At 45.2% G+C, this 26,639-nt stretch overlaps 4 protein-coding genes and 6 non-coding genes across 11 annotated transcripts; 6 read left to right on the forward strand and 4 right to left on the reverse strand.

Annotated features, from left to right (window-relative positions):
* Nucleotides 1-899: 899 nt before the first annotated feature.
* trnad-guc lies at nucleotides 900-971 on the reverse strand. The gene has a single exon. It is a non-coding gene; the product is annotated as a tRNA-Asp (tRNA).
* Nucleotides 972-1,236: 265 nt separating this feature from the next.
* Nucleotides 1,237-1,309, forward strand: trnav-cac. The gene has a single exon. It is a non-coding gene; the product is annotated as a tRNA-Val (tRNA).
* Nucleotides 1,310-1,489: 180 nt separating this feature from the next.
* Nucleotides 1,490-1,561, reverse strand: trnad-guc. Its single transcript has one exon. It is a non-coding gene; the product is annotated as a tRNA-Asp (tRNA).
* A 5,217-nt stretch (nucleotides 1,562-6,778) lies between these two features.
* On the forward strand, nucleotides 6,779-8,473 carry LOC117728451. The gene has a single exon (XM_034529254.1). The coding sequence runs from the start codon at nucleotides 7,004-7,006 to the stop codon at nucleotides 8,435-8,437; it is 1,434 nt and encodes a 477-aa protein (XP_034385145.1). The 5' UTR covers nucleotides 6,779-7,003; the 3' UTR covers nucleotides 8,438-8,473.
* Nucleotides 8,474-8,943: 470 nt separating this feature from the next.
* trnav-aac lies at nucleotides 8,944-9,016 on the forward strand. Its single transcript has one exon. It is a non-coding gene; the product is annotated as a tRNA-Val (tRNA).
* A 138-nt stretch (nucleotides 9,017-9,154) lies between these two features.
* trnad-guc lies at nucleotides 9,155-9,226 on the reverse strand. Its single transcript has one exon. It is a non-coding gene; the product is annotated as a tRNA-Asp (tRNA).
* A 266-nt stretch (nucleotides 9,227-9,492) lies between these two features.
* On the forward strand, nucleotides 9,493-9,565 carry trnav-aac. The gene has a single exon. It is a non-coding gene; the product is annotated as a tRNA-Val (tRNA).
* Nucleotides 9,566-9,955: 390 nt separating this feature from the next.
* Nucleotides 9,956-14,359, forward strand: LOC117728449. Of its 2 annotated transcripts, XM_034529252.1 has the most exons (8): nucleotides 9,956-10,012; nucleotides 10,972-11,667; nucleotides 11,813-11,884; nucleotides 12,000-12,243; nucleotides 12,613-12,666; nucleotides 12,782-12,892; nucleotides 13,128-13,202; nucleotides 13,320-14,359. In XM_034529252.1, the coding sequence occupies exons 6-8, from the start codon at nucleotides 12,832-12,834 to the stop codon at nucleotides 14,099-14,101; spliced, it is 918 nt and encodes a 305-aa protein (XP_034385143.1). In that variant the 5' UTR covers nucleotides 9,956-10,012; nucleotides 10,972-11,667; nucleotides 11,813-11,884; nucleotides 12,000-12,243; nucleotides 12,613-12,666; nucleotides 12,782-12,831; the 3' UTR covers nucleotides 14,102-14,359. The 2 variants fall into 2 exon arrangements, with proteins under 2 accessions (XP_034385143.1, XP_034385142.1); XM_034529251.1 differs by having other exon boundaries at nucleotides 12,000-12,666.
* LOC117728450 lies at nucleotides 14,298-17,081 on the forward strand. The gene is made up of 3 exons (XM_034529253.1): nucleotides 14,298-14,437; nucleotides 14,621-15,756; nucleotides 15,902-17,081. Exons 1-3 carry the CDS (start codon nucleotides 14,298-14,300, stop codon nucleotides 16,975-16,977), a joined length of 2,352 nt encoding a protein of 783 aa, XP_034385144.1. The 3' UTR covers nucleotides 16,978-17,081.
* A 2,240-nt stretch (nucleotides 17,082-19,321) lies between these two features.
* Nucleotides 19,322-26,529, reverse strand: LOC117728453. The gene is made up of 8 exons (XM_034529256.1): nucleotides 26,450-26,529; nucleotides 24,780-25,475; nucleotides 24,575-24,646; nucleotides 23,566-24,459; nucleotides 23,256-23,330; nucleotides 22,028-23,138; nucleotides 20,709-21,844; nucleotides 19,322-20,563 (listed from the first exon to the last, which is right to left on the reverse strand). The coding sequence occupies exons 4-8, from the start codon at nucleotides 23,624-23,626 to the stop codon at nucleotides 19,488-19,490; spliced, it is 3,459 nt and encodes a 1,152-aa protein (XP_034385147.1). The 5' UTR covers nucleotides 23,627-24,459; nucleotides 24,575-24,646; nucleotides 24,780-25,475; nucleotides 26,450-26,529; the 3' UTR covers nucleotides 19,322-19,487.
* Between the last annotated feature and the right edge of the window lie 110 nt (nucleotides 26,530-26,639).

A 26,639-nucleotide genomic window follows, 5' to 3' on the forward strand; every position in this document is an offset into this window, starting at 1 on the left:
CGTGGGTTCGAATCCCACTTCTGACAGAAAGTGGTTATTACCCTTTGAAAGCCGGTATGATGATAATAATATGATGTTGGGAAATATATAATAAAACAACAACAACAATTGTTGGAATTATATTATTTTGTCGTTGTTATATTATATTATTATATTAAGAATTAATGATCTTGTGTTGTGGGGCTGCACGGTGGTGTAGTGGCTAGCACTGTCGCCTCACAGCAAGAGGGCTGCGGGTTCGATTCCCAGTCGGAGCGGTCCTTCTGTGTGGAGTTTGCATGTTCTCCTCGTGGCAGCGTGGGTTCTCTCCGGGCTCTCCGGCTTCCTCCCACAGTCCAAAGACATGCTGCAGCTTAATTGATCTCTAAATTGCCCATAGGTGTGAATGTGAGAGTGAATGGTTGTATGTCCCTACATGTGCCCTCGATGGACTGGCGGCCTGTCCAGGGTGTCCCCTGCCTTCGCCCTATGTCAGCTGGGATAGGCTCCAGCGCCCCCGCGACCCTAATGAGGATAAGCGGTATTGAAAATGGATGGATGGATGGATGGATCTTGTGTTGTTATTATTGCACCACTGTATGATATCTACGATGATTTCCACAGAATTTAGGCTTTTGGAAGTCAGGATGGCCGAGCGGTCTAAGGCGCTGCGTTCAGGTCGCAGTCTCCACGTTTGCCTAACACGCGAAAGGTCCCCAGTTCGAAACTGGGCGGAAACACTGTTTGTTCTTGCTTACCCCACACAATAAAATTCTCGTAGGTGGACATTTTTGTCAACTTGATAATAAGGATAACTGCTGAAAATGATTGACTAATAATATTGTCAGTCATTTCATCCTGCTGTTTAGTGACATCACTGGGAATTTGTACTATTATTCCCTCAAGATGCTAGTACAAAACTCCCCGTCAGGGAATCGAACCCTGGTCTTCCGCGTGACAAGCGGAGATACTGTCCACTATACTAACGAGGAATGCTCTATTGATGTTTTTTGTTAGTTTTTCGGCTCTTTTTTTCACTAGTTTTTTGGCTAGTTTTTTGGCTAGTTTTTCGGCGTTCGCAGGTAATTCGCAAAGTTATACAAGAGAGCTTTTACGTTTATTACACATTTTATGTCACTCAATGACAAAGCCGCTTTGACTGAATCCAGTTTGAAATCACGTTATTTGGCATCAGAAATGTTTGCATTTGTGTAAATGTTGCATTAAGCCAGGCAAATGCATGCGTCATCTTCTGTACTTTCCGTAGTGTAGTGGTTATCACGCTCGCCTCACACGCGAAAGGTCCCCAGTTCGAAACTGGGCGGAAACACTGTTTGTTCTTGCTTACCCCACACAATAAAATTCTCGTAGGTGGACATTTTTGTCAACTTGATAATAAGGATAACTGCTGAAAATGATTGACTAATAATATTGTCAGTCATTTCATCCTGCTGTTTAGTGACATCACTGGGAATTTGTACTCTTATTCCCTCAAGATGCTAGTACAAAACTCCCCGTCAGGGAATCGAACCCTGGTCTTCCGCGTGACAAGCGGAGATACTGTCCACTATACTAACGAGGAATGCTCTATTGATGTTTTTTGTTAGTTTTTCGGCTCTTTTTTTCACTAGTGTTTTGGCTAGTTTTTTGGCTAGTTTTTCGGCGTTCGCAGGTAATTCGCAAAGTTATACAAGAGAGCTTTTACGTTTATTACACATTTAATGTCACTCAATGACAAAGCCGCTTTGACTGAATCCAGTTTGAAATCACGTTATTTGGCATCAGAAATGTTTGCATTTGTGTAAATGTTGCATTAAGCCAGGCAAATGCATGCGTCATCTTGATGTTTTTTGTTAGTTTTTCGGCTCTTTTTTTCACTAGTGTTTTGGCTAGTTTTTTGGCTAGTTTTTCGGCGTTCGCAGGTAATTCGCAAAGTTATACAAGAGAGCTTTTACGTTTATTACACATTTAATGTCACTCAATGACAAAGCCGCTTTGACTGAATCCAGTTTGAAATCACGTTATTTGGCATCAGAAATGTTTGCATTTGTGTAAATGTTGCATTAAGCCAGGCAAATGCATGCGTCATCTTGATGTTTTTTGTTAGTTTTTCGGCTCTTTTTTTCACTAGTGTTTTGGCTAGTTTTTTGGCTAGATTTTTGGCTAGTTTTTCGGCGTTCGCAGGTAATTCGCAAAGTTATACAAGAGAGCTTTTACGTTTATTACACATTTAATGTCACTCAATGACAAAGCCGCTTTGACTGAATCCAGTTTGAAATCACGTTATTTGGCATCAGAAATGTTTGCATTTGTGTAAATGTTGCTGTGTTGCCTTTACAGCATTTTCTATTTCATTTTGTGTTTAATTAATGGGGTTTATTTCAAGACAGTTATTGGTAACATGATTTTCCTGTTCATGGCATGTTATGACGTCACTTCCGGTTTAGTCACTTCCGGGGTGGGACTTCCGGTTTAGTCACTTCCGGTTCCGGTTAAATGGTGTCTGGTTTCACTAGCTCGGGTTAACATTTGACAGTGGACCGCATGCTCCAGAATCTGCTCGCATCCACGGGGAAGCATCGTAGAGGCAATTTCTTTTCACCAGCATGATTGAAGAAAAAGAGTTACAGTAAATGGGTGAAACTTATTACGACTCCGTCTTCATTGACTGTGGTTTAACTCGGTGTTTAGTCCAGAGTTCCAACACCCTGCACGAGAACACTACAGTGAAAAGAAAAGCATTGGATGTTTCAACGGGATCAAGATGGCCGCCAACGACAAATCGTCTGTATCCAGCACTAGGAGCAGCAAGACTGCGTCATCATCACCCAGTGTGGCTCGCGTTCGGGCTAAAGCAGAAGCTGCTAAGATTAGAGCATCATATGCTACCCAAGAAGCTAAACTGAAGATGGAAAAGGCTTCTAGGGAAGCAGATAGAGTCACAAGAGATGCTCAAATTCAGTTGGAAGCAGTAAGAATAGACACAGAGTTGGAGGTGCTGACGTTACATCGAGAAGCTGATGTGGCCATGGTGGAGGCTCAAGTGCTGGAAGACGCCGAGGGAATTCCAGTTGAAAATGGCAGATCTGAATCACAAAGGAGAAAAATTGAACGTACCAGTGAATATGTTCAATCACAAATCAATCTTCGTTCTTCCGCTCCACTCTTGTCAGTCTTACCTGTTCCATTCCAGGAAGAATCAAGTGCCAGCTATGTAACATGGTATCCACCTACAAAAGATACTGTACCACCTACCAACTACAAGCTAAAGTCCGAAGGAGCTGAGAGCGGGCATTTAGCTACACCAAACCTACCTGTCCGTGCACAGTCATATGTTCCACAGCAGATTCCTCCCTCTAGCACACCACCTCTGGCAGAGCCTTTGGCACAATATTTAGCACGACGAGACCTTGTCAATTCAGGACTGTACCAATTTGATGATAAGCCTGAGAATTACCGCGCATGGTGCTCTTCATTCGACAATGCCGTTGGCGAAGTTCACCTCACAGCATCCCAAGAATTGGACCTCATGACTAAATGGCTGGGGAAGGAATCTAGTGAACGGGTGAAACGCATACGCTCAGTGTACGTAAGCAACCCCAAACTGGCTTTACACAAGGCATGGGAGAGGCTGCGTGAGTGCTATGCCGCTCCTGAAATAATCGAGAGGTCTCTGTTCCAGCGGTTGGACGCAGTCCCCAGGATTTCAGCGAGGGATCACACCAAATTACGTGAACTTGGAGATTTGCTCATGGAAATCCAAGGCGCTAAAGAAGAAGGTTACCTCACTGGCCTGTCGTATCATGACACATCACGTGGAGTTGGACCAATCGTGGACAAACTTCCATTTGCACTTCAGGACAAGTGGATGTCTACTGGGTCATGCTACAAGGAAGAGAACCAAGGGCGGTTCCCTCCCTTTGAGTATTTTTGCAACTTTGTGTGCCGGGAGGCGAAGAGGCGCAACGACCCTAGTTTCATGCAGCAAGGTAGCATCATAACGCCAACAAAACTAGATACATTCATTGTCAAGAATTTTAACACCAACAAACCCATCTCGGTAAACAAAATGGACGTTTCTTCGACCAATGATGACCCTAACAAGAACTGCCCAGTGCACAACATGCCTCATCCACTCAAAAGATGCAGAACATTCAGAAACAAACTCCTCAACGACAGGAAGGCTTTTCTTATGGAGAAAGGAATATGTTTCAAATGCTGTTCGTCAGTCTCACACCTTGCTAAAGACTGCAAGGCCTCTATAAAGTGTTCAGAATGTGATAGCCCCTATCATGATGCAGCCATGCATCCTGGTCCGTCACCTCAAAGTTTCACTTACCTCCAAGCCCCTCCACCATCACAAGAGAACGGCGGGGAGGGAGAAGATCATTCTAACATGGCCGATGTTAGAACAAACTGCACGGAAGTGTGTGGTGCAGGTCAGTGGAGCCGCTCATGTGCAAAGATCTGCCTCGCAAAGATATATCCAAAGGGTTCCAAGGACATGGCTGTGAAAGCCTATGTAATTATAGATGACCAGAGTAACCGCTCACTAGCTAGACCGGAGTTCTTCAAACTTTTTAGTGTGGAGAGCAAACCAATCTCGTACTACCTCAGAACTTGCTCTGGCATCGTTGAAACATCTGGCAAGAAGGCAGAAGGATTCCAGATTGAGTCGCTGGACGGAAAGGTTCTCATCGCTCTCCCACCTCTCATGGAGTGTCATGAAATATTGAACAATCGGTCTGAGATTCCGACGCCAAGCGCTGTTCTCCACCAGCCTCATCTCCATCACATTGCCAAGCATATCCCGCAACTGGATCCAGAGGCACAAATACTTCTGCTACTCGGAAGAGATGTCCTTCGAGCACACAAGGTCAGGCAACAAGTCAACGGACCACATAACGCCCCCTTTGCTCAACGACTGGACCTGGGTTGGGTAGTAATTGGAGAGGTGTGCCTGGGTAATGCACATAAGCCGACAGTCAACACGTTCAAAACCAACGTGCTAGACAATGGTCGTCATTCAATCCTTCAACCCTGCACAAACTTCATGCATGTCAAGGAGACACAGTACAGTGCTAACCAGTCTGACAAGACAACAAAGAGGATGCTGGGTGAGACGGTGATCAATCGAACTGAACGTGACAACAAACTGGCTCCATCAATAGAAGACCTTTTCTTTTTAAAGATAATGGACACAGACGTCTACAGAGACAACACTAACACTTGGGTCGCCCCACTGCCATTTAAAGAACCACGCAAGGTTCTGCTGAACAACAGGGTGCACGTAGTCAACCGGTTCGCATCCCTACAACGAACCTTGAGAAGGAGACCTGAGATGCAGGAGCAGTATGTGGCATTCATGGAGAAAATCTTTGCTAATGGACATGCCGAGATAGCACCGCTACTGAGAGAAGATGAGGAGTGCTGGTACCTCCCAACGTTTGGGGTCTACCACCCACAAAAACCCAATCAGATCAGGGTTGTCTTCGACTCCAGCGCACAGTATCGTGGCGTCTCCCTCAACGACGTGCTGCTCACTGGTCCCGATCTCAACAACTCCCTTCTTGGTGTCTTGCTACGCTTCCGGAAAGAGAAGGTTGCAATTGTTGCTGACATCCAGCAGATGTTTCATTGTTTCTTTGTGCATGAAGACCACCGCAACTTTCTGCGTTTTTTGTGGCACAAGGACAATGACATTAATAAGGAAGTTATCGAGTACCGAATGAAGGTTCATGTATTTGGCAATGCGCCATCTCCTGCTGTGGCTATCTATGGGCTGCGAAGAGCTATTAGAGAAGGAACAAAGGAGCATGGTGATGATACTGTTAAGTTCGTGGAAAGTAACTTTTATGTGGACGATGGCTTGGTTTCCCTACCAACTGAAGCGGAGGCAATTGATTTGCTTCAACGAACGCAGACATCCCTTGCAGAATCAAACCTCCGCTTACACAAGTTTGTATCAAACTGTCAGGCAGTTGTAGAGGCCTTCCCACCCGAAGATTGCGCCTCAGTAGTCAAGGACCTAGATATGAGCGGAGAAACAACACCCACACAACGGAGCCTGGGTCTGCTCTGGGAGATCAGGACTGACACATTCACCTACTCTGTGTCAATTACAATCAAACCCTTTACCCGACGTGGAGTTCTCTCCACGGTCAACAGTATTTTTGATCCCCTGGGTCTGCTGGCACCTGTCACGATCCAGGGAAGAGCCCTCCTCCGGGAACACACTTCAGAACTGTCCGACTGGGACATGCCGCTCCCAGAAGACAAGCAAAGCGGATGGGAATCCTGGAGAGATTCACTCCAGGACCTAAAACAGCTCCATGTTCCTCGAACATACACAGTGATCTCACCCACTAAGGCAGTGCACAAAGAGTTGTGTGTGTTCTCGGATGCATCTACCAAGGCCATCGGTGCAGTGGCGTACCTGAAAGCAGTTCACGAAAATGGGCAAGCCGAAGTAGGATTTGTCATGGGTAAGGCAAAGTTAGCACCCCAGTCTGAGCCTACGATCCCAAGGCTTGAGCTGTGTGCCGCTGTCTTAGCAGTAGAGATGGCAGATCTCATCAAAGACGAGCTAGACTTGAAGTGGGATGCCATCAATTTCTATACGGACAGCAAAGTAGTGCTCGGCTATATCTGTAATGAGTCAAAACGATTCTATGCATACGTCCACAATAGAGTTTTGCGCATTCGTCAGTCCTCAAAGCCTGAGCAATGGCACTATGTACGTACAGAGGAAAACCCTGCCGACCATGCATGAAGATCCTTATTAGCAAACCGCCTTGTACAAACCTCTTGGTTCACTGGACCCTCCTTCCTGCTCCAGCCATCTTCAGAGGAAACGCAAACATGTGAGACATTTGACCTAATCGAACCTGAAAGAGACTCAGAAATTCGATCACAAATCCAAACCTGTGCTACTTTCCTGGAAGAACCAATACTAACCTCTGACCGCTTCCAACGCTTCTCCACCTTTGCCTCTCTACTAAGAGGAGTAGCATTCCTGGTTCACATGGCAAGATCCTTCAAACACTCAAACCAAACCAGCAAATGCAAAGGCTGGCACACATGCAACTTATCTCGTACTCCGGAGGAAATGGACCAAGCAAGGAATGTTATCCTTAAAGCAGCACAAAGGAGAGGGTTTGCAAAAGACCTGACGGCTCTCAGAGTCAACAAAACGGTGTCCAAAAACAGTGCTTTGCTGAAACTCAGTCCAACCTTGGAGGACAACCTCATCTGCGTTGGAGGCAGACTAAAGCACTCCAACCTCGCAACTGCAGTAAAGAACCCAATAATTCTGCCCAAGGATAACCACATCTCTCTACTTCTCACCCGACATCACCATGAGCGTGTGAAACATCAGGGGCGTCACCTGACAGAAGGAGCGATCAGAGCAGCAGGACTGTGGATCTTGGGTGGCAAGAGATTAATCAATTCAGTACTTCATAAATGCATTATCTGTCGCAGGCTAAGGGGAAAACTGGAAGAACAACGCATGGCAGACCTGCCACCTGAACGTCTCAAAATCTGTCCTCCTTTTACATATGTGGGGTTAGATGTTTTTGGACCTTGGTCTGTCACAACCAGACGCACCAGGGGAGGACATGCAGAGAGTAAGCGATGGGCCATCATGTTTAGCTGTATGAGTTCAAGGGCTGTACATGTTGAGATAATCGAGTCGTTGGACACATCCAGCTGCATAAACGCTCTTCGGAGGTTCTTCGCATTAAGAGGTCCTGTGAAACAGCTCCAATCTGATTGTGGTACCAACTTTATTGGCGCATGTAAAGAGCTTAGGATGGACAAAATGGTGCAGAAGTACGTCAGCGAGCAGGAGTGTAGCTGGGTATTCAACCCACCACATGCTTCTCATATGGGAGGTTCATGGGAACGCATGATTGGCATTGCCAGAAGGATCCTCGATTCAATGTTCCTTCAGCAAAACATTCGACTGACACATGAAGTGCTTTGCACACTAATGGCAGAGGTCACAGCCATCATTAATGCACGACCTCTCGTACCTGTGTCTACGGATCCTGACGCCCCCTTCATACTCTCGCCGTCAATGCTCCTTACACAAAAGACAGGAGTTCCACCTCCACTTGGAGACTTCTCGGACATGGACCTGTACACAAAGCAGTGGAGACAAGTCCAGGCTCTTGCCAACCAGTTTTGGACCCGTTGGAGCCGTGAATACTTACCTTCCTTACAACACAGACAGAAATGGACATTGGCCCGTAGAAACCTTCAAATTGGAGATCTCGTTCTGCTTAGGGACAAGCAGAATTGCCGCAATTGCTGGCCTATGGCAAGGATTATCGCCACGTTCCCTGGAAAGGATGGACATGTAAGAAAGGTTGAGGTGAAGACAACTGACCAAGGCACTATGAAGACCTTTCTTAGACCAATTACGGAGATTGTTCTACTTCTACCCAAGGACTGATCAAGAATGGAATGTTTCTCTATGCTGCAAGTTGTAGTGACCTCACAAAAGGTCATGCGGGGAGTGTGTTGCCTTTACGGCATTTTCTATTTCATTTTGTGTTTAATTAATGGGGTTTATTTCAAGACAGTTATTGGTAACATGATTTTCCTGTTCATGGCATGTTATGACGTCACTTCCGGTTTAGTCACTTCCGGGGTGGGACTTCCGGTTTAGTCACTTCCGGTTCCGGTTAAATGGTGTCTGGTTTCACTAGCTCGGGTTAACATTTGACAGTGGACCGCATGCTCCAGAATCTGCTCGCATCCACGGGGAAGCATCGTAGAGGCAATTTCTTTTCACCAGCATGATTGAAGAAAAAGAGTTACAGTAAATGGGTGAAACTTATTACGACTCCGTCTTCATTGACTGTGGTTTAACTCGGTGTTTAGTCCAGAGTTCCAACACCCTGCACGAGAATACTACAGTTGCATTAAGCCAGGCAAATGCATGTGTCATCTTCTGTAGTTTCTGTAGTGTAGTGGTTATCACGTTCGCCTAACACGCGAAAGGTCCCCAGTTCAAAACTGGGTGGAAACACTGTTTGTTCTTGCTTACTCCACACAATAAAATTCGCCTAGGTGGACATTTTTGATAATAAGGATAACTGCTGAAAATGATTGACTAATAATATTGTCAGTCATTTCATCCTGCTGTTTAGTTGATGCTAGTACAAAACTCCCCGTCAGGGAATCGAACCCTGGTCTTCCACGTGACAAGCGGAGATACTGTCCACTATACTAACGAGGACTGCCATATTGATGTTTTTGGCTAGTTTTTCGGATCTTTTTTTCACTAGTGTATTAGCTAGTTGTTTTGGCTAGTTTTTCGGCGTTCGCAGGTAATTCGCAAAGTTATACAAGAGAGCTTTTACGTTTATTACACATTTAATGTCACTCAATGACAAAGCCGCTTTGACTGAATCCAGTTTGAAATCACGTTATTTGGCATCAGAAATGTTTGCATTTGTGTAAATGTTGCATTAAGCCAGGCAAATGCATGCGTCATCTTCTGTAGTTTCTGTAGTGTAGTGGTTATCACGTTTGCCTAACACGCGAAAGGTCCCCAGTTCGAAACTGGGCGGAAACACTGTTTGTTCTTGCTTACCCCACACAATAAAATTCTCGTAGGTGGACATTTTGGTAAACTTGATAATAAGGATAACTGCTGAAAACTATTGATTAATAATATTGTCAGTCATTTCATTCTGCTGTTTAGTGACATCACTCGGGATTTGTACTCTTATTCCCTCAAGATGCTAGTACAAAACTCCCCGTCAGGGAATCGAACCCTGGTCTTCCACCCGCCCCGCGCGGCAGCCGGGGATTCTTTAGCTAAAATCCCTAAACCGGCCTCCAATGCATTCTCTATGGCCGTGCCTAAACTCGCCGATGTAATATATCTTTGGCCGCTCGCAGCGCCGTGGAGCCGCTTTTCGTTTGGGAGACTTCCTCCCCGGGTCTCTCCGCCAGTCGCAGCCGGAGAAGAGTATCGACAGCACGCATTTCCTGGAGCTCTCCGTTGTTACGTGAAACAGTAAGTCATTCAAATTAATCACAATGAACTCAAATGTAATGATAATTAGTCTCTGGTTCACTTAACAGCTGTAAAGTTCGTCGTGTTTCTTCAGTTTTGTTTATCCATGTGTGACTTTGTCGGGTTTTCGTGTCTGGAAGTTAACGTGACTGCATTCAAATATATGATAAAGCGTTGTCTTCTGTACGTCAGTAAACATAATCATATCAATACTGTACTATATACTATATTACGACAAATACACGCAGTGAAAGAACGGTGTTTCTTTTTTTTCACGTCACGTAAACGTGCACCGCTCCGCTGAATAACGTTACTAAGATGCAGTTTGTAGTCACGTATATTAACTGCTCCACATTTATTTGAAAGAATGAGTCACTAGTTACGTAGCAGATTAAGGTTATAATACAACATATACTCAACTAATAAAAGTGTTATTATAGATTAAATTACCAGCAGCATATTAAAACATAGTAGTGGGTAATTATACTTGAGGTACTTCACTTTTACTTGAGTCATTTATTTAAATGCAGGACCACCATGTGGTGGCATTAATATATTATTTTTACTAAAATTGAAGATCTGTGTACTTCTTCCACCACTGTTACAACAGAGAACACCAGAATGTGATAAAGTTGTTTATATAAAAGTATACTCATAGTCTGATGCATGTCTTTTTGGGATGTTCAAAAGGTGAATTGAAATTCTTGATAAGACACTTCACACTTCAGTGTTATTTGAGTCACATGACTGTGGGGGGGAGGTTGTGAATTCACCTTCAAGTTATTTTCCATGAGTTCAAAGGGTTTAACCCACAGGAGATGGGGGGGGTAGTAGTCTTCCATTGAAATGTAAATAGTGTGCCTCAACAAAAGACAGGCATTTAAGGTACACTAATTCCATGGTATGAAAACAATGCCTGTCTATAACGTATTAAAATACTCTACTCTTTGTCATAACAGGAAAAATGCGCAAACATTTGTTTTATCCTGGGAGAATGTCCGTTTCATTCCGTAAGGGACCACGGGGATTTCTCCGTCAGGATCCGACTGACGCAGCCAAAGTCCTGAAAGACAACCCGTCTCTGCAGGACAAGTCTGCACCTGTCAAGGAGGAGCTGGTCAGGCAAAATGCGCTGACTGTGGTCCGCCAGAGAGGAGGAGACCCTTCAGATAAAACTGAAGTGTCTGGAGATTACATCCTGCAGTTTGGGAAGTACAAGGGGAAGTCCTTCCGCTGGCTTCTGGAGAATGACATTGGGTATACCATCTACCTGATCAGGAACCAGCAAAAGGAGGAGGCTGCAGGATTGTTCATGGCAGCGGGGCACAACAAGGACAGCCTACTGTCATTTGTGACCTATTCCCTCATCTTTCCAGAAATCCAATCTCTTCTCAGCTATGAGGAACAAAAGCCAGTTGTGGCAGCAGCAGCATCGGAGGACGACCAGCTGGTTGGTTTTGGCTCTCGTGCCAACAACACCTGGCGAGAGATTTGGGACAGCAGGGAGGATGGCTATTCATCCTTCATTGTGAAGACAAAGTGTGCTGCGGGGACAAAGATGCACAAGCTCCAACTCTACCTCCAGAAGAAGCTGCATCCATCCACCGTGTCCTCTCTGATGACACACGCCTCACATGCTCCTGCTGAAGCCATTGGTGGGTCTGGTGTCCTATTTGCTTTGTCATACACACAGAAGAGAATACACCTCCATCATACTAATTGTGATTAAAGTCATACAAGCCCAAATACAAGAAGATATTTCTTTAATGACTTTCTAACTCTTGTCTGTTTGCATCACAGTGATGGATGAAGATGAAGAGCTGGAGAGAGCGATGCTGGGTATCTCTCCTTCCAAGCAACACGTGCAGAGCTGTGAGGAAACATGTCTTTTATTTCTTTGTCTCTACTAGCTGAAGATTCACAATCGTTTACAGTTAATGCATATGCTTTTCAGCATTTATGATATTGTTTTGTTTGTGTTTAACAGCTGTTTTTGCATCATCCTCATCGTCATCATCTGCCAGAGAACGACAGCCTTTGAGAAGAGAAAGAGGTCTTTAACCCAAAGCGTCCTGCCGTCGACCGACACAACTGGGACCATGAATTCTTATCCCACATGAAGCATGACTATTCTCATCCCGTCTCATGTTGACCACGTTCTGGTCATGTTTGTCTTTTGGTGTTCTACCTATTGTCCTAGTGACTATGAATTGATTCCAGTCATGATGAGGGTACGTATCAGTCTTTGTTTTCTTATATGGATGAAAAGAAAAAAATGTACATGTGAAACTGATGTGTTACTAACACCTGATTGCATGTGTTTGATGTGTTTGAAGTGTGTCCTGTTGCTTCCCCTGCCTAGGTTAAATCACAATGACTGGCTACTGAATATTAACCCATTCCAACATAAACACATGTATGAATGAAGTATATTCTTTATATAATAATGTTAGAAACAGTCAGTTTGATTGGATTTGGCAGAAAAAAGCAGGTGAAGTAAAGATATTTTTTGCCTTTACTAACAGTAGTTTTTTGTGTATTGTCAAAATATCAATAACAAACAAGGGTATAAATAACAAACAAGGGTTTTTCCGTTCCAGTACCATCTGCTACACTGGCTGCACCAGCCAAGGCTAAGGGTTCACAAGTAGATGGTAAATGTATCAACATTATGTCATTCATTGAAACATTATCTGTCATATTGACTGTGCTTATATTAGTTATAAACCATGAATTGATTCTTGTTTTGTGATCCTTCTCTCCTTGCAGCCCCTGCATTACCATCCGTAAAGAGACCTGTGCCCGTTCCCCAGGAGCTCATGTGTCTGATGCCCGAAGGAGCAGCTCATCTGTCAACAGAGGCGACTGCCACAGTTCCTGGTACCTAGTATTTTACCTGTATTTGCATCCTACAAATATCCTTATGTAGTGTACATCAAAACGGTTGTTTATTCTTTAAAATCTTCATGGTTGTAAATTAGATACTGGTGCACTGTTTTCGGACCAAAAGTAGGCAGCACTCCAGTGTACAGCTCGCCGAGTTTCACAAATGTCATGTTACATTCTTGCTTAATCTTATTGTCAATAATAATAACATGTTCAATGTTCTCTATAGGATCAGAGGAGCTCCTGATTTCTCCTGAGACGTCTGCAGAGCCCGGTCAACTGCCAACTCCACACAGAGATCAAAGTCAGTATTTGAATGTTTTTTTTAAATTTGGTTGTGCACATTTTAAAAATATGAAATAGTCACACCCAAAATCGTACTAATTTGTCTTTTACTATGTCTTTATTCTCGTCTGACCAGGTGAGCCTTTACCCAGGCCAATAGCTGTCCCCACCTGTCCTCCTCCACAGCTTCCTGGCTACGACCACGATGTCAGCCAGTGGAACTGTTCACAGCAACAGAGGATCTGGATGAAGACGGAGCTGGAATCTATGGGTCTCTGGCCAGGTTCCATTCCTGTGCGGAACCCCATGAAGATGGTGTCATTGTGGCGTTTGCCTCCCCAGCCTGAATTGATTGACAGCATCTCCGATCTTCCTTCCCCAAAGTACTTTCAGCTCCATCCATTTTTTATATGGAAGCCAGAGAACAATAACCTCATGGGGAGGATGAGGAACAACGACACTCTGCCGTGTATGGGAGGTTGTGCACGGCCTCAAGTTGCCTCTGCAGGTGTTGGTAGACCTCGTGTCGTTGTTGGCATCACTGGACAGTACTACCTGTTGTCATCCAGGCTGTGCTGCAAAGTGTGCAAAAAAAAGTGGTACGCTGACAACCCACTGTGGCTTGACAAACTCCCAAAGAGGTACACAAACCTCTTGCCAGCCATCCTGACGTACAAGAAGGCAATATGTAAATCCGTCATGGACGAGCTCAGGCGGACAGGTAACTCCCCCAGCGACATGACAAAGCAGGTAATGGAGGTGATGCACTTGAAATTCGAACGGGCTTACCTGGCCCACCTACTCAGCTGCCAAAATGTCATGGATGGGGAGGCAGGACAGTATGACCAAAGAACCATCACTAAACCATCAGTTCTTGCGACAGGAAACAAAGCCGGCTCCCTTCGGAGAGTACAGTGATTCAGATGGCTGGAACGGGATCATTGTGTCTTCTCACTACCTGGCTGACTGCTTGCTGCACGAGTACCAACACCAGGAGAGTGCCATCAACACACTTTTACAGGGGACCTTTGGACAGGCTTTCCGCTCAGACCACACCCGCAAAATTGCGAGGAAGGTCACCTTTTCATCCGGCACCATGTCCTCGTATGCGGTCATGAATGAGAACTGGATGATCCTTTCATGGGTGATGGTGCAGTCTGAGACGAAGAAGTCCCTGAAGCCCATGTACGAGGGACTAGCACGGCACTACAGCACAGCAGGCATAGAGAAGGCACAATACCACTGGGTAGACAGGTACATTTGAATCCATATATTTTTTTCCAAATGGCTCATAATCACAATTTATATTGCTTTTCATAATTCTAGTTGAATAAAAGAAAATTAGTTGGCTGTTAAGAATCGTCTTATTACCATGACCAGTGGTGGTTCATACAACGCTTTAACATTCATGGCTGTACTTCTTCTTTCTTCTTTCAGGGATTGCTGTGCAGCATTCAAAGTGGCAGAATCGTATGCAGGAGAGCATCTGAACTGGGATTCTTGGCAAACAACTGATGCCATCGTTGCCCAGGCTACTTCTGGTAACCTGCTGAACACGTGTGCGTCACGGTCCCATTTCAGTGCCAACTTGAGCATCAAGCTGGACTTATTCCACTGCATGAGGAGGTTCCTCCGTGAGTGTGTGACAGAGCATCATGCACTGTACAGTTCTTTTGCTCAGTTCCTGTCTGCAGCCTTTTCTGTGGTGGATCAGGAAGACCTGCAGAGGCTTAAAGACGCCTATGCCTTCTGTGGGATTCAGCCTGCCAACCCAACCAAGCCACACATTCGGGAGCACTGCAGGACCAGGATCACACAGCCGGAGGAGCTCATCAAGAGGGTGGAGGGAGTTTTACAGCAGTTTCACCTGGCCAGTGATCCAAATGGCGCTCCTCTCTTCAAGCCCTCAATGCTGAAGCTATGGCGGATCCAGCGGGTGCACATCCTGCGAGGTTGCCTGAGTGATCCCGTGGTTGAAGGAGGGATTTTGTACAGGCATGGAGGATCTCTGCAGCTGAATCATGTGCAGGGTGAAGGGGCCAGAGTTCCCATTTGGATCCCCATCAGAGGCACATCCCAGCAGGAGGGATATCACTTCCACCAGGCTCAGTGGGTCACTGGAACACGTGTTTCCCCAGAGCTGTTTCAAGCACAGGGGATGACTGGCGTGGCGCGGTGGAATTACCAGCGCCTGGTGGACTTGAAGCAGCCTGGTGTCCACCTCCCAGCCGTCTTTGATCCTGCATTAATGGCCCAGCTCAACGCAGTCTCCGAACGGGTGTTGGGACACATGAAATATCCAGCATTTCATCTCTCTAGCAGAGACACTGGAGAGAAGTTTGGCCTGCAGTACGTTGAGCCAGGTTGCCGCCCAGTTCCTGTGGACTGGGACAAGCACAGGACCAAGACAGACTCTGCCCCGGCCCTGAGTCCACCTCCTCAAAGCAGCGCGCCGACTGCCCAGTCATCCTCATCCTCAATGGCACCCCTGAAGCTGTTTCAGTTTCCTCCACGCCCTGCTGCAGATTCTGCTGTCAAACCAGACGTGACTCCCGGGCCTCAGACAGATCCAGGTAACCATCAAACAGACAGACAAAATAATGGACGAGACTCAAGCATTAGTTACTAGGAACTGGATTTCAATCATTTATTTTGATGAGGTTTTTCTTTCTGTAGGTCAGAATAACTCATTGTACTCTTTGTCCTTTGTTTTCATAGAAACATGTCGGCCGTCTCTGCCCCTGCTGTCCTCACCGACTGCCGCTCGCACTGGACCTGTGAAGACAGGAGGGAGAGTGTTTGTGTTGGACCACAAGCGGTGGCCGGCCCCCATGAAGGCAGCTATAGACAACCTGCTCAATGAACACCGTGGGATGAAGGGCATGCTCAAGCTTGTGGACCAGGGCTATGCTGCTCTAGTTCACAACTCCTGTACAGACCCAAACAGCATGCTGCACCCAACAACAAAACATCACATCTTACAATATGTAAAACACCTCTGCAAATTACTAAACACCAGCTCATCTTTGAACACCAGCCCAGAAAAACTGCAAGAGAGGCAGGAACTCTGGCACTCTCTGACAAAGGGCAGTGAGACTACCCGTGTGCCAGTTGTAACTATGCCTGTTGCAGTCGTTAACCCACCGCCACCTGGTCAGACCCTTACGAAAGCCTCCATTGAGGAAATTGTCCAAAACATCCTAGACAAGCAACAGCAGCATCAGCAGCAACAACAACAACAACCAGTGCACAAAAAGAAGCAGACAAAAACGTGCCTGTCCTGTGGCCAGCCAAAGTCCAGGTATGAGAATGATGGTTCCTCCATCCACTTCTTTTACCAGCAGGGCCCCGTCAGGTACTTTTACTGCTCCACTAAAGTTTTTAAAGCTTATGGTGCTGAAGGTCTGACAAACCCCAAAATGCCCTTTAAAGACTTTGCAGGAACAAAGTTCTTTCAGCAGGAACTGTATTCCACAAAGAAAAGGGTGGAGGAGAGAGGCCAGCAAAAGAGGAAGAGGACTGAATCTCAGCACACGGAATCCCGAGACACTGAATCCCAGCACACTGGTCCAAGATGTCGCTTCTGTAGGATGGGACTGAAGCAGGGCCCAAACAGTCCTCATATTCACACCGGGTTCCCTGGAGTAACAGGGAAGTACGTGTATTGCCCTGCTAAAGTATTTTCCCTGTACAAAGACCAGGGCATGGAGAAGGAGATGACATGGAGAGAGTTCCAGGTGTCTGCCTTTTATGAGACAGAAAAAAACAGATGGGCAGTTGAAAAGAGAAAATAAGAGAAATGTGGAGTGTTCTGTCATGTATATATTCTTTCTCTTTTTAATATTTACATTCTTTTTATTATATATTTTTTTTACAAATTTGTGTTGTGTTTGTTTGACCTTGCCGTATGGCCTCTGTTCAATATTTACTGTCCCTGTTGTGGTGAATGAAAATATTTCATGGACTAATGTCTACATGTCTCATTATTATGTGAATCATTAGTTCAATTCAATTCAATTCAGTTTATTTTGTATAGCCCAATATCACAAATTACAAATTTGCCTCAGAGGGCTTTACAATCTGTACACATACGACATCCCTGTCCAAGGACCTCACATCGAATCAGGAAAAACTCCCCAAAAATAACCTTTCACAGGGAAAATCAAATTAGTGAACAGTAAAGAAATATTTAATTTAAGTAATTGCAATTAAAAGGTTCATGAGAAGGAAAACTAATAGGTTAATAGCCATAAATAAGTCAAGTACTTATATAATCAATCTGCCACTACAATAAAGTTACAATCAGAAAACATTAAAGTAGGATCCACTTTTCTTTATTGATAAACAGCTCTTCATCATTGATGTGTGGCTTTGGCCCAACCGGGACTCGAACCTGTATATTTGAAGCCACGGCGCAGGAAAAAGTGGCATTTCAGCACCTTGGACAGCGTTAATAATGCTGCAATTTCATTGGCTGTCAGTGAGTTCCAACTATACACGTCTTGCCCCTGGGTGACAAGCGGAGATACTGTCCACTATACTAACGAGGAATGCTCTATTGATGTTTTTTGTTAGTTTTTCGGCTCTTTTTTTCACTAGTGTTTTGGCTAGTTTTTTGGCTAGTTTTTCGGCGTTCGCAGGGAATTCGCAAAGTTATACAAGAGAGCTTTTACGTTTATTACACATTTAATGTCACTCAATGACAAAGCCGCTTTGACTGAATCCAGTTTGAAATCACGTTATTTGGCATCAGAAATGTTTGCATTTGTGTAAATGTTGCATTAAGCCAGGCAAATGCATGCGTCATCTTCTGTAGTTTCCGTAGTGTAGTGGTTATCACGTTCGCCTCACACGCGAAAGGTCCCCAGTTCGAAACTGTATTTGTATTTGTCGTAATATAGTATATAGTACAGTATTTATATGATTATGTTTACTGACGTACAGAAGACAACGCTTTATCATATATTTGAATGCAGTCACGTTAACTTCCAGACACGAAAACCCGACAAAGTCACACATGGATAAACAAAACTGAAGAAACACGACGAACTTTACAGCTGTTAAGTGAACCAGAGACTAATTATCATTACATTTGAGTTCATTGTGATTAATTTGAATGACTTACTGTTTCACGTAACAACGGAGAGCTCCAGGAAATGCGTGCTGTCGATACTCTTCTCCGGCTGCGACTGGCGGAGAGACCCGGGGAGGAAGTCTCCCAAACGAAAAGCGGCTCCACAGCGCTGCGAGCGGCCAAAGATATATTACATCGGCGAGTTTAGGCACGGCCATAGAGAATGCATTGGAGGCCGGTTTAGGGATTTTAGCTAAAGAATCCCCGGCTGCCGCGCGGGAGATCAGGGTCCGATTCCCGGCCAATGCAGCAGGGTTTTACTCTGTGGATCCTATGGTTTCTCCCTGGAATCATCGACAGGCTATCCCCGAAAACATGCTAAAGGTTTGTGCTAATTGCTGATTCCTCGTGATTTGAGAACGTCGGTTTAATTCTAGACATCTCGACCGAGTGAAACAGTCACACACCGATGCTCCTTGTGGTCGATGTTGAACCGAGAAAATCGACTTCAGGCTTGTGTTGTTTTTTCATCTCCAGCCTTAATTTACGAGTTCAAGCCTAACATTTGGATTATGTTTTCGTGAGATCTTTGGAGATTTTTAAATTTCTTTATTTGCCCTTCTCTCTTTTGTGGTGTATAGGCATTGGTGGTTCAATGGTAGAATTCTCGCCTGCCACGTGGGGGCAAGACGTGTATAGTTGGAACTCACTGACAGCCAATGAAATTGCAGCATTATTAACGCTGTCCAAGGTGCTGAAATGCCACTGTTTCCTGCGCCGTGGCCTCAAATATACAGGTTCGAGTCCCGGTTGGGCCAAAGCCACACATCAATGATGAAGAGCTGTTTATCAATAAAGAAAAGTGGATCCTACTTTAATGTTTTCTGATTGTAACTTTATTGTAGTGGCAGATTGATTATATAAGTACTTGACTTATTTATGGCTATTAACCTATTATATTACAGTTTTCCTTCTCATGAACATTTTAATTGCAATTACTTAAATGAAATATTTCTTTACTGTTCACTAATGATTCACATATTAATGAGACATGTAGACATTAGTCCATGAAATATATTTATTCACCACAACAGGGACAGTAAATATTGAACAGAGGCCATAGTGCAAGGTCAAACAAACACAACACAAATTTGTACAAAAAATATAATAAAAAGAATGTAAATATTAAAAAGAGAGAATATATACATGACAGAACACTCCCCATTTCTCTTATTTTCTCTTTTCAACTGCCCATCTGTTTTTTTCTGTCTCATAAAAGGCAGACACCTGGAACTCTCTCCATGTCATCTCCTTCCCCATGCCCTGGTCTTTGTACAGGGAACATACTTTAGCAGGGCAATACACGTACTTCCCTGTTACTCCAGGGAACCCGGTGTGAATATGAGGACTGTTTGGGCCCTGCTTCAGTCCCATCCTACAGAAGCGACACCTTGGACCAGTGTGCTGGGATTCAGTGTCTCGGGATTCCGTGTGCTGAGATTCAGTCCTCTTCCTCTTTTGCTGGCCTCTCTCCTCCACCCTTTTCTTTGTGGAATACAGTTCCTGCTGAAAGAACTTTGTTCCTGCAAAGTCTTTAAAGGGCATTTTGGGGTTTGTCAGACCTTCAGCACCATAAGCTTTAAAAACTTTATTGGAGCAGTAAAAGTACCTGACGGGGCCCTGCTGGTAAAAGAAGTGGATGGAGGAACCATCATTCTCATACCTGGACTTTGGCTGGCCACAGGACAGGCACGTTTTTGTCTGCTTCTTTTTGTGCACTGGTTGTTGTTGTTGTTGCTGCTGATGCTGCTGTTGCTTGTCTAGGATGTTTTGGACAATTTCCTCAATGGAGGCTTTCGTAAGGGTCTGACCAGGTGGCGGTGGGTTAACGACTGCAACAGGCATAGTTACAACTGGCACACGGGTAGTCTCACTGCCCTTTGTCAGAGAGTGCCAGAGTTCCTGCCTCTCTTGCAGTTTTTCTGGGCTGGTGTTCAAAGATGAGCTGGTGTTTAGTAATTTGCAGAGGTGTTTGACATATTGTAAGATGTGATGTTTTGTTGTTGGGTGCAGCATGCTGTTTGGGTCTGTACAGGAGTTGTGAACTAGAGCAGCATAGCCCTGGTCCACAAGCTTGAGCATGTCCTTCATCCCACGGTGTTCATTGAGCAGGTTGTCAATAGCTGCCTTCATGGGTGCCGGCCACCGCTTGTGGTCCAACACAAACACTCTCCCTCCTGTCTTCACAGGTCCAGTGCGAGCGGCAGTCGGTGAGGACAGCAGGGGCAGAGACGGCCGACATGTTTCTATGAAAACAAAGGACAAAGAGTACAATGAGTTATTCTGACCTACAGAAAGAAAAACCTCATCAAAATAAATGATTGAAATCCAGTTCCTAGTAACTAATGCTTGAGTCTCGTCCATTATTTTGTCTGTCTGTTTGATGGTTACCTGGATCTGTCTGAGGCCCGGGAGTCACGTCTGGTTTGACAGCAGAATCTGCAGCAGGGCGTGGAGGAAACTGAAACAGCTTCAGGGGTGCCATTGAGGATGAGGATGACTGGGCAGTCGGCGCGCTGCTTTGAGGAGGTGGACTCAGGGCCGGGGCAGAGTCTGTCTTGGTCCTGTGCTTGTCCCAGTCCACAGGAATTGGGCGGCAACCTGGCTCAGAGTACTGCAGGCCAAACTTCTCTCCAGTGTCTCTGCTAGAGAGATGAAATGCTGGATATTTCATGTGTCCCAACTCCCGTTCGGAGACTGCGTTGAGCTGGGCCATTAATGCAGGATCAAAGACGGCTGGGAGGTGGACACCAGGCTGCTTCAAGTCCACCAGGTGCTGGTAATTCCACCGCGCCACGCCAGTCATCCCCTGTGCTTGAAACAGCTCTGGGGAAACACGTGTTCCAGTGACCCACTGAGCCTGGTGGAAGTGATATCCCTCCTGCTGGGATGTGCCTCTGATGGGGATCCAAATGGGAACTCTGGCCCCTTCACCCTGCACATGATTCAGCTGCAGAGATCCTCCATGCCTGTACAAAATCCCTCCTTCAACCACGGGATCACTCAGGCAACCTCGCAGGATGTGCACCCGCTGGATCCGCCATAGCTTCAGCATTGAGGGCTTGAAGAGAGGAGCGCCATTTGGATCACTGGCCAGGTGAAACTGCTGTAAAACTCCCTCCACCCTCTTGATGAGCTCCTCCGGCTGTGTGATCCTGGTCCTGCAGTGCTCCCGAATGTGTGGCTTGGTTGGGATGGCAGGCTGAATCCCACAGAAGGCATAGGCGTCTTTAAGCCTCTGCAGGTCTTCCTGATCCACCACAGAAAAGGCTGCAGACAGGAACTGAGCAAAAGAACTGTACAGTGAATGATGCTCTGTCACACACTCACGGAGGAACCTCCTCATGCAGTGGAATAAGTCCAGCTTGATGCTCAAGTTGGCACTGAAATGGGACCGTGACGCACACGTGTTCAGCAGGTTACCAGAAGTAGCCTGGGCAACGATGGCATCAGTTGTTTGCCAAGAATCCCAGTTCAGATGCTCTCCTGCATACGATTCTGCCACTTTGAATGCTGCACAGCAATCCCTGAAAGAAGAAAGAAGAAGTACAGCCATGAATGTTAAAGCGTTGTATGAACCACCACTTGTCATGGTAATAAGACGATTCTTAACAGCCAACTAATTTTCTTTTATTCAACTAGAATTATGAAAAGCAATATAAATTGTGATTATGAGCCATTTGGAAAAAGAAATATGGATTCAAATGTACCTGTCTACCCAGTGGTATTGTGCCTTCTCTATGCCTGCTGTGCTGTAGCGCCGTGCTAGTCCCTCGTGCATGGGCTTCAGGGACTTCTCCGTCTCAGACTGCACCATCACCCATGAAAGGATCATCCAGTTCTCATTCATGACCGCATACGAGGACATGGTGCCGGATGAAAAGGTGACCTTCCTCGCAATTTTGCGGGTGTGGTCTGAGCGGAAAGCCTGTCCAAAGGTCCCCTGTAAAAGTGTGTTGATGGCACTCTCCTGGTGTTGGTACTCGTGCAGCAAGCAGTCAGCCAGGTAGTGAGAAGACACAATGTTCCCGTTCCAGCCATCTGAATCACTGTACTCGCCGAAGGGAGCCGGCTTTGTTTCCTGTCGCAAGAACTGAGTGATGGTTCTTTGGTCATACTGTCCTGCCTCCCCATCCATGACATTTTGGCAGCTGAGGAGGTGGGCCAGGTGAGCCCGTTCAAACTTCAAGTGCATCACCTCCATTACCTGCTTTGTCATGCCGCTGGGGGAGTTACCTGTCCGCCTGAGCTCGTCCATGACGGATTTACATATTGCCTTCTTGTACGTCAGGATGGCTGGCAAGAGGTTTGTGTACCTCTTTGGGAGTTTGTCAAGCCACAGTGGGTTGTCAGCGTACCACTTTTTTTTGCACACTTTGCAGCACAGCCTGGATGACAACAGGTAGTACTGTCCAGTGATGCCAACAACGACACGAGGTCTACCAACACCTGCAGAGGCAACTTGAGGCCGTGCACAACCTCCCATACACGGCAGAGTGTCGTTGTTCCTCATCCTCCCCATGAGGTTATTGTTCTCTGGCTTCCATATAAAAAATGGATGGAGCTGAAAGTACTTTGGGGAAGGAAGATCGGAGATGCTGTCAATCAATTCAGGCTGGGGAGGCAAACGCCACAATGACACCATCTTCATGGGGTTCCGCACAGGAATGGAACCTGGCCAGAGACCCATAGATTCCAGCTCCGTCTTCATCCAGATCCTCTGCTGCTGTGAACAGTTCCACTGGCTGACATCGTGGTCGTAGCCAGGAAGCTGTGGAGGAGGACAGGTGGGGACAGCTATTGGCCTGGGTAAAGGCTCACCTGGTCAGACGAGAATAAAGACATAGTAAAAGACAAATTAGTACGATTTCGGGTGTGACTATTTCATATTTTTAAAATGTGCACAACCAAATTTAAAAAAAACATTCAAATACTGACTTTGATCTCTGTGTGGAGTTGGCAGTTGACCGGGCTCTGCAGACGTCTCAGGAGAAATCAGGAGCTCCTCTGATCCTATAGAGAACATTGAACATGTTATTATTATTGACAATAAGATTAAGCAAGAATGTAACATGACATTTGTGAAACTCGGCGAGCTGTACACTGGAGTGCTGCCTACTTTTGGTCCGAAAACAGTGCACCAGTATCTAATTTACAACCATGAAGATTTTGAGGAATAAACAACCGTTTTGATGTACACTACATAAGGATATTTGTAGGATGCAAATACAGGTAAAATACTAGGTACCAGGAACTGTGGCAGTCGCCTCTGTTGACAGATGAGCTGCTCCTTCGGGCATCAGACACATGAGCTCCTGGGGAACGGGCACAGGTCTCTTTACGGATGGTAATGCAGGGGCTGCAAGGAGAGAAGGATCACAAAACAAGAATCAATTCATGGTTTATAACTAATATAAGCACAGTCAATATGACAGATAATGTTTCAATGAATAGACATAATGTTGATACATTTACCATCTACTTGTGAACCCTTAGCCTTGGCTGGTGCAGCCAGTGTAGCAGATGGTACTGGAACGGAAAAACCCTTGTTTGTTATTTATACCCTTGTTTGTTATTGATATTTTGACAATACACAAAAAACTACTGTTAGTAAAGGCAAAAAATATCTTTACTTCACCTGCTTTTTTCTGCCAAATCCAATCAAACTGACTGTTTCTAACATTATTATATAAAGAATATACTTCATTCATACATGTGTTTATGTTGGAATGGGTTAATATTCAGTAGCCAGTCATTGTGATTTAACCTAGGCAGGGGAAGCAACAGGACACACTTCAAACACATCAAACACATGCAATCAGGTGTTAGTAACACATCAGTTTCACATGTACATTTTTTTCTTTTCATCCATATAAGAAAACAAAGACTGATACGTACCCTCATCATGACTGGAATCAATTCATAGTCACTAGGACAATAGGTAGAACACCAAAAGACAAACATGACCAGAACGTGGTCAACATGAGACGGGATGAGAATAGTCATGCTTCATGTGGGATAAGAATTCATGGTCCCAGTTGTGTCGGTCGACGGCAGGACGCTTTGGGTTAAAGACCTCTTTCTCTTCTCAAAGGCTGTCGTTCTCTGGCAGATGATGACGATGAGGATGATGCAAAAACAGCTGTTAAACACAAACAAAACAATATCATAAATGCTGAATAGCATACGCATTAACTGTAAACGATTGTGAATCTTCAGCTAGTAGAGACAAAGAAATAAAAGACATGTTTCCTCACAGCTCTGCACGTGTTGCTTGGAAGGAGAGATACCCAGCATCGCTCTCTCCAGCTCTTCATCTTCATCCATCACTGTGATGCAAACAGACAAGAGTTAGAAAGTCATTAAAGAAATATCTTCTTGTATTTGGGCTTGTATGACTTTAATCACAATTAGTATGATGGAGGTGTGTGTATGACAAAGCAAATAGGACACCAGACCCACCAATGGCTTCAGCAGGAGCATGTGAGGCGTGTGTCATCAGAGAGGACACGGTGGGTGGATGCAGCTTCTTCTGGAGGTAGAGTTGGAGCTTGTGCATCTTTGTCCCCGCAGCACACTTTGTCTTCACAATGAAGGATGAATAGCCATCCTCCCTGCTGTCCCAAATCTCTCGCCAGGTGTTGTTGGCACGAGAGCCAAAACCAACCAGCTGGTCGTCCTCCGATGCTGCTGCTGTCACAACTGGCTTTTGTTCCTCATAGCTGAGAAGAGATTGGATTTCTGGAAAGATGAGGGAATAGGTCACAAATGACAGTAGGCTGTCCTTGTTGTGCCCCGCTGCCATGAACAATCCTGCAGCCTCCTCCTTTTGCTGGTTCCTGATCAGGTAGATGGTATACCCAATGTCATTCTCCAGAAGCCAGCGGAAGGACTTCCCCTTGTACTTCCCAAACTGCAGGATGTAATCTCCAGACACTTCAGTTTTATCTGAAGGGTCTCCTCCTCTCTGGCGGACCACAGTCAGCGCATTTTGCCTGACCAGCTCCTCCTTGACAGGTGCAGACTTGTCCTGCAGAGACGGGTTGTCTTTCAGGACTTTGGCTGCGTCAGTCGGATCCTGACGGAGAAATCCCCGTGGTCCCTTACGGAATGAAACGGCCATTCTCCCAGGATAAAACAAATGTTTGCGCATTTTTCCTGTTATGACAAAGAGTAGAGTATATTAATACGTTATAGACAGGCATTGTTTTCATACCATGGAATTAGTGTACCTTAAGTGCCTGTCTTTTGTTGAGGCACACTATTTACATTTCAATGGAAGACTACTCCCCCCCCCCCCCCCCACACCCCCATCTCCTGTGGGTTAAACCCTTTGAACTAATGGAAAATAACTTGAAGGTGAATTCACAACCTCCCCCCCACAGTCATGTGACTCAAATAACACTGAAGTGTGAAGTGTCTTTTTAAGAATTTCAATTCACCTTTTGAACATCCCAAAAAGACATGCATCAGACTATGAGTATACTTTTATATAAACAACTTTATCACATTCTGGTGTTCTCTGTTGTAACAGTGGTGGAAGAAGTACACAGATCTTCAATTTTAGTAAAAATAATATATTAATGCCACCACATGGTGGTCCTGCATTTAAATAAATGACTCAAGTAAAAGTGAAGTACCTCAAGTATAATTACCCACTACTATGTTTTAATATGCTGCTGGTAATTTAATCTATAATAACACTTTTATTAGTTGAGTATATGTTGTATTATAACCTTAATCTGCTACGTAACTAGTGACTCATTCTTTCAAATAAATGTGGAGCAGTTAAAATACGTGACTACAAACTGCATCTCAGTAACGTTATTCAGCGGAGCGGTGCACGTTTACGTGACGTGAAAAAAAAGAAACACCGTTCTTTCACTGCGTGTATTTGTCGTAATATAGTATATAGTACAGTATTGATATGATTATGTTTACTGACGTACAGAAGACAACGCTTTATCATATATTTGAATGCAGTCACGTTAACTTCCAGACACGAAAACCCGACAAAGTCACACATGGATAAACAAAACTGAAGAAACACGACGAACTTTACAGCTGTTAAGTGAACCAGAGACTAATTATCATTACATTTGAGTTCATTGTGATTAATTTGAATGACTTACTGTTTCACGTAACAACGGAGAGCTCCAGGAAATGCGTGCTGTCGATACTCTTCTCCGGCTGCGACTGGCGGAGAGACCCGGGGAGGAAGTCTCCCAAACGAAAAGCGGCTCCACGGCGCTGCGAGCGGCCAAAGATATATTACATCGGCGAGTTTAGGCACGGCCATAGAGAATGCATTGGAGGCCGGTT

This window comes from Cyclopterus lumpus, unplaced genomic scaffold (assembly GCF_009769545.1).
Source record: "Cyclopterus lumpus isolate fCycLum1 unplaced genomic scaffold, fCycLum1.pri scaffold_55_arrow_ctg1, whole genome shotgun sequence".
Taxonomy (NCBI): Eukaryota; Metazoa; Chordata; class Actinopteri; order Perciformes; family Cyclopteridae; genus Cyclopterus; species Cyclopterus lumpus.

Bases quoted from the DNA above. Each gene is read 5' to 3' on its own strand.
- LOC117728450 (XM_034529253.1), top strand. From the start codon at position 14,298: ATGAATGAGAACTGGATGATCCTTTCATGGGTGATGGTGCAGTCTGAG. The intron at 14,438-14,620 runs GTACATTTGAAT...TTCTTCTTTCAG, and splicing joins CAATACCACTGGGTAGACAG to GGATTGCTGTGCAGCATTCA. The intron at 15,757-15,901 runs GTAACCATCAAA...TTGTTTTCATAG, and splicing joins CGGGCCTCAGACAGATCCAG to AAACATGTCGGCCGTCTCTG.
- LOC117728449 (XM_034529251.1), top strand. From the start codon at position 12,832: ATGTGTCTGATGCCCGAAGGAGCAGCTCATCTGTCAACAGAGGCGACT. The intron at 12,893-13,127 runs GTACCTAGTATT...TGTTCTCTATAG, and splicing joins GGCGACTGCCACAGTTCCTG to GATCAGAGGAGCTCCTGATT. The intron at 13,203-13,319 runs GTCAGTATTTGA...TCGTCTGACCAG, and splicing joins AACTCCACACAGAGATCAAA to GTGAGCCTTTACCCAGGCCA.
- LOC117728451 (XM_034529254.1), top strand. From the start codon at position 7,004: ATGGCAAGATCCTTCAAACACTCAAACCAAACCAGCAAATGCAAAGGC.
- LOC117728453 (XM_034529256.1), bottom strand. From the start codon at position 23,626: ATGTGTCTGATGCCCGAAGGAGCAGCTCATCTGTCAACAGAGGCGACT. The intron at 23,139-23,255 runs GTCAGTATTTGA...TCGTCTGACCAG, and splicing joins AACTCCACACAGAGATCAAA to GTGAGCCTTTACCCAGGCCA. The intron at 20,564-20,708 runs GTAACCATCAAA...TTGTTTTCATAG, and splicing joins CGGGCCTCAGACAGATCCAG to AAACATGTCGGCCGTCTCTG.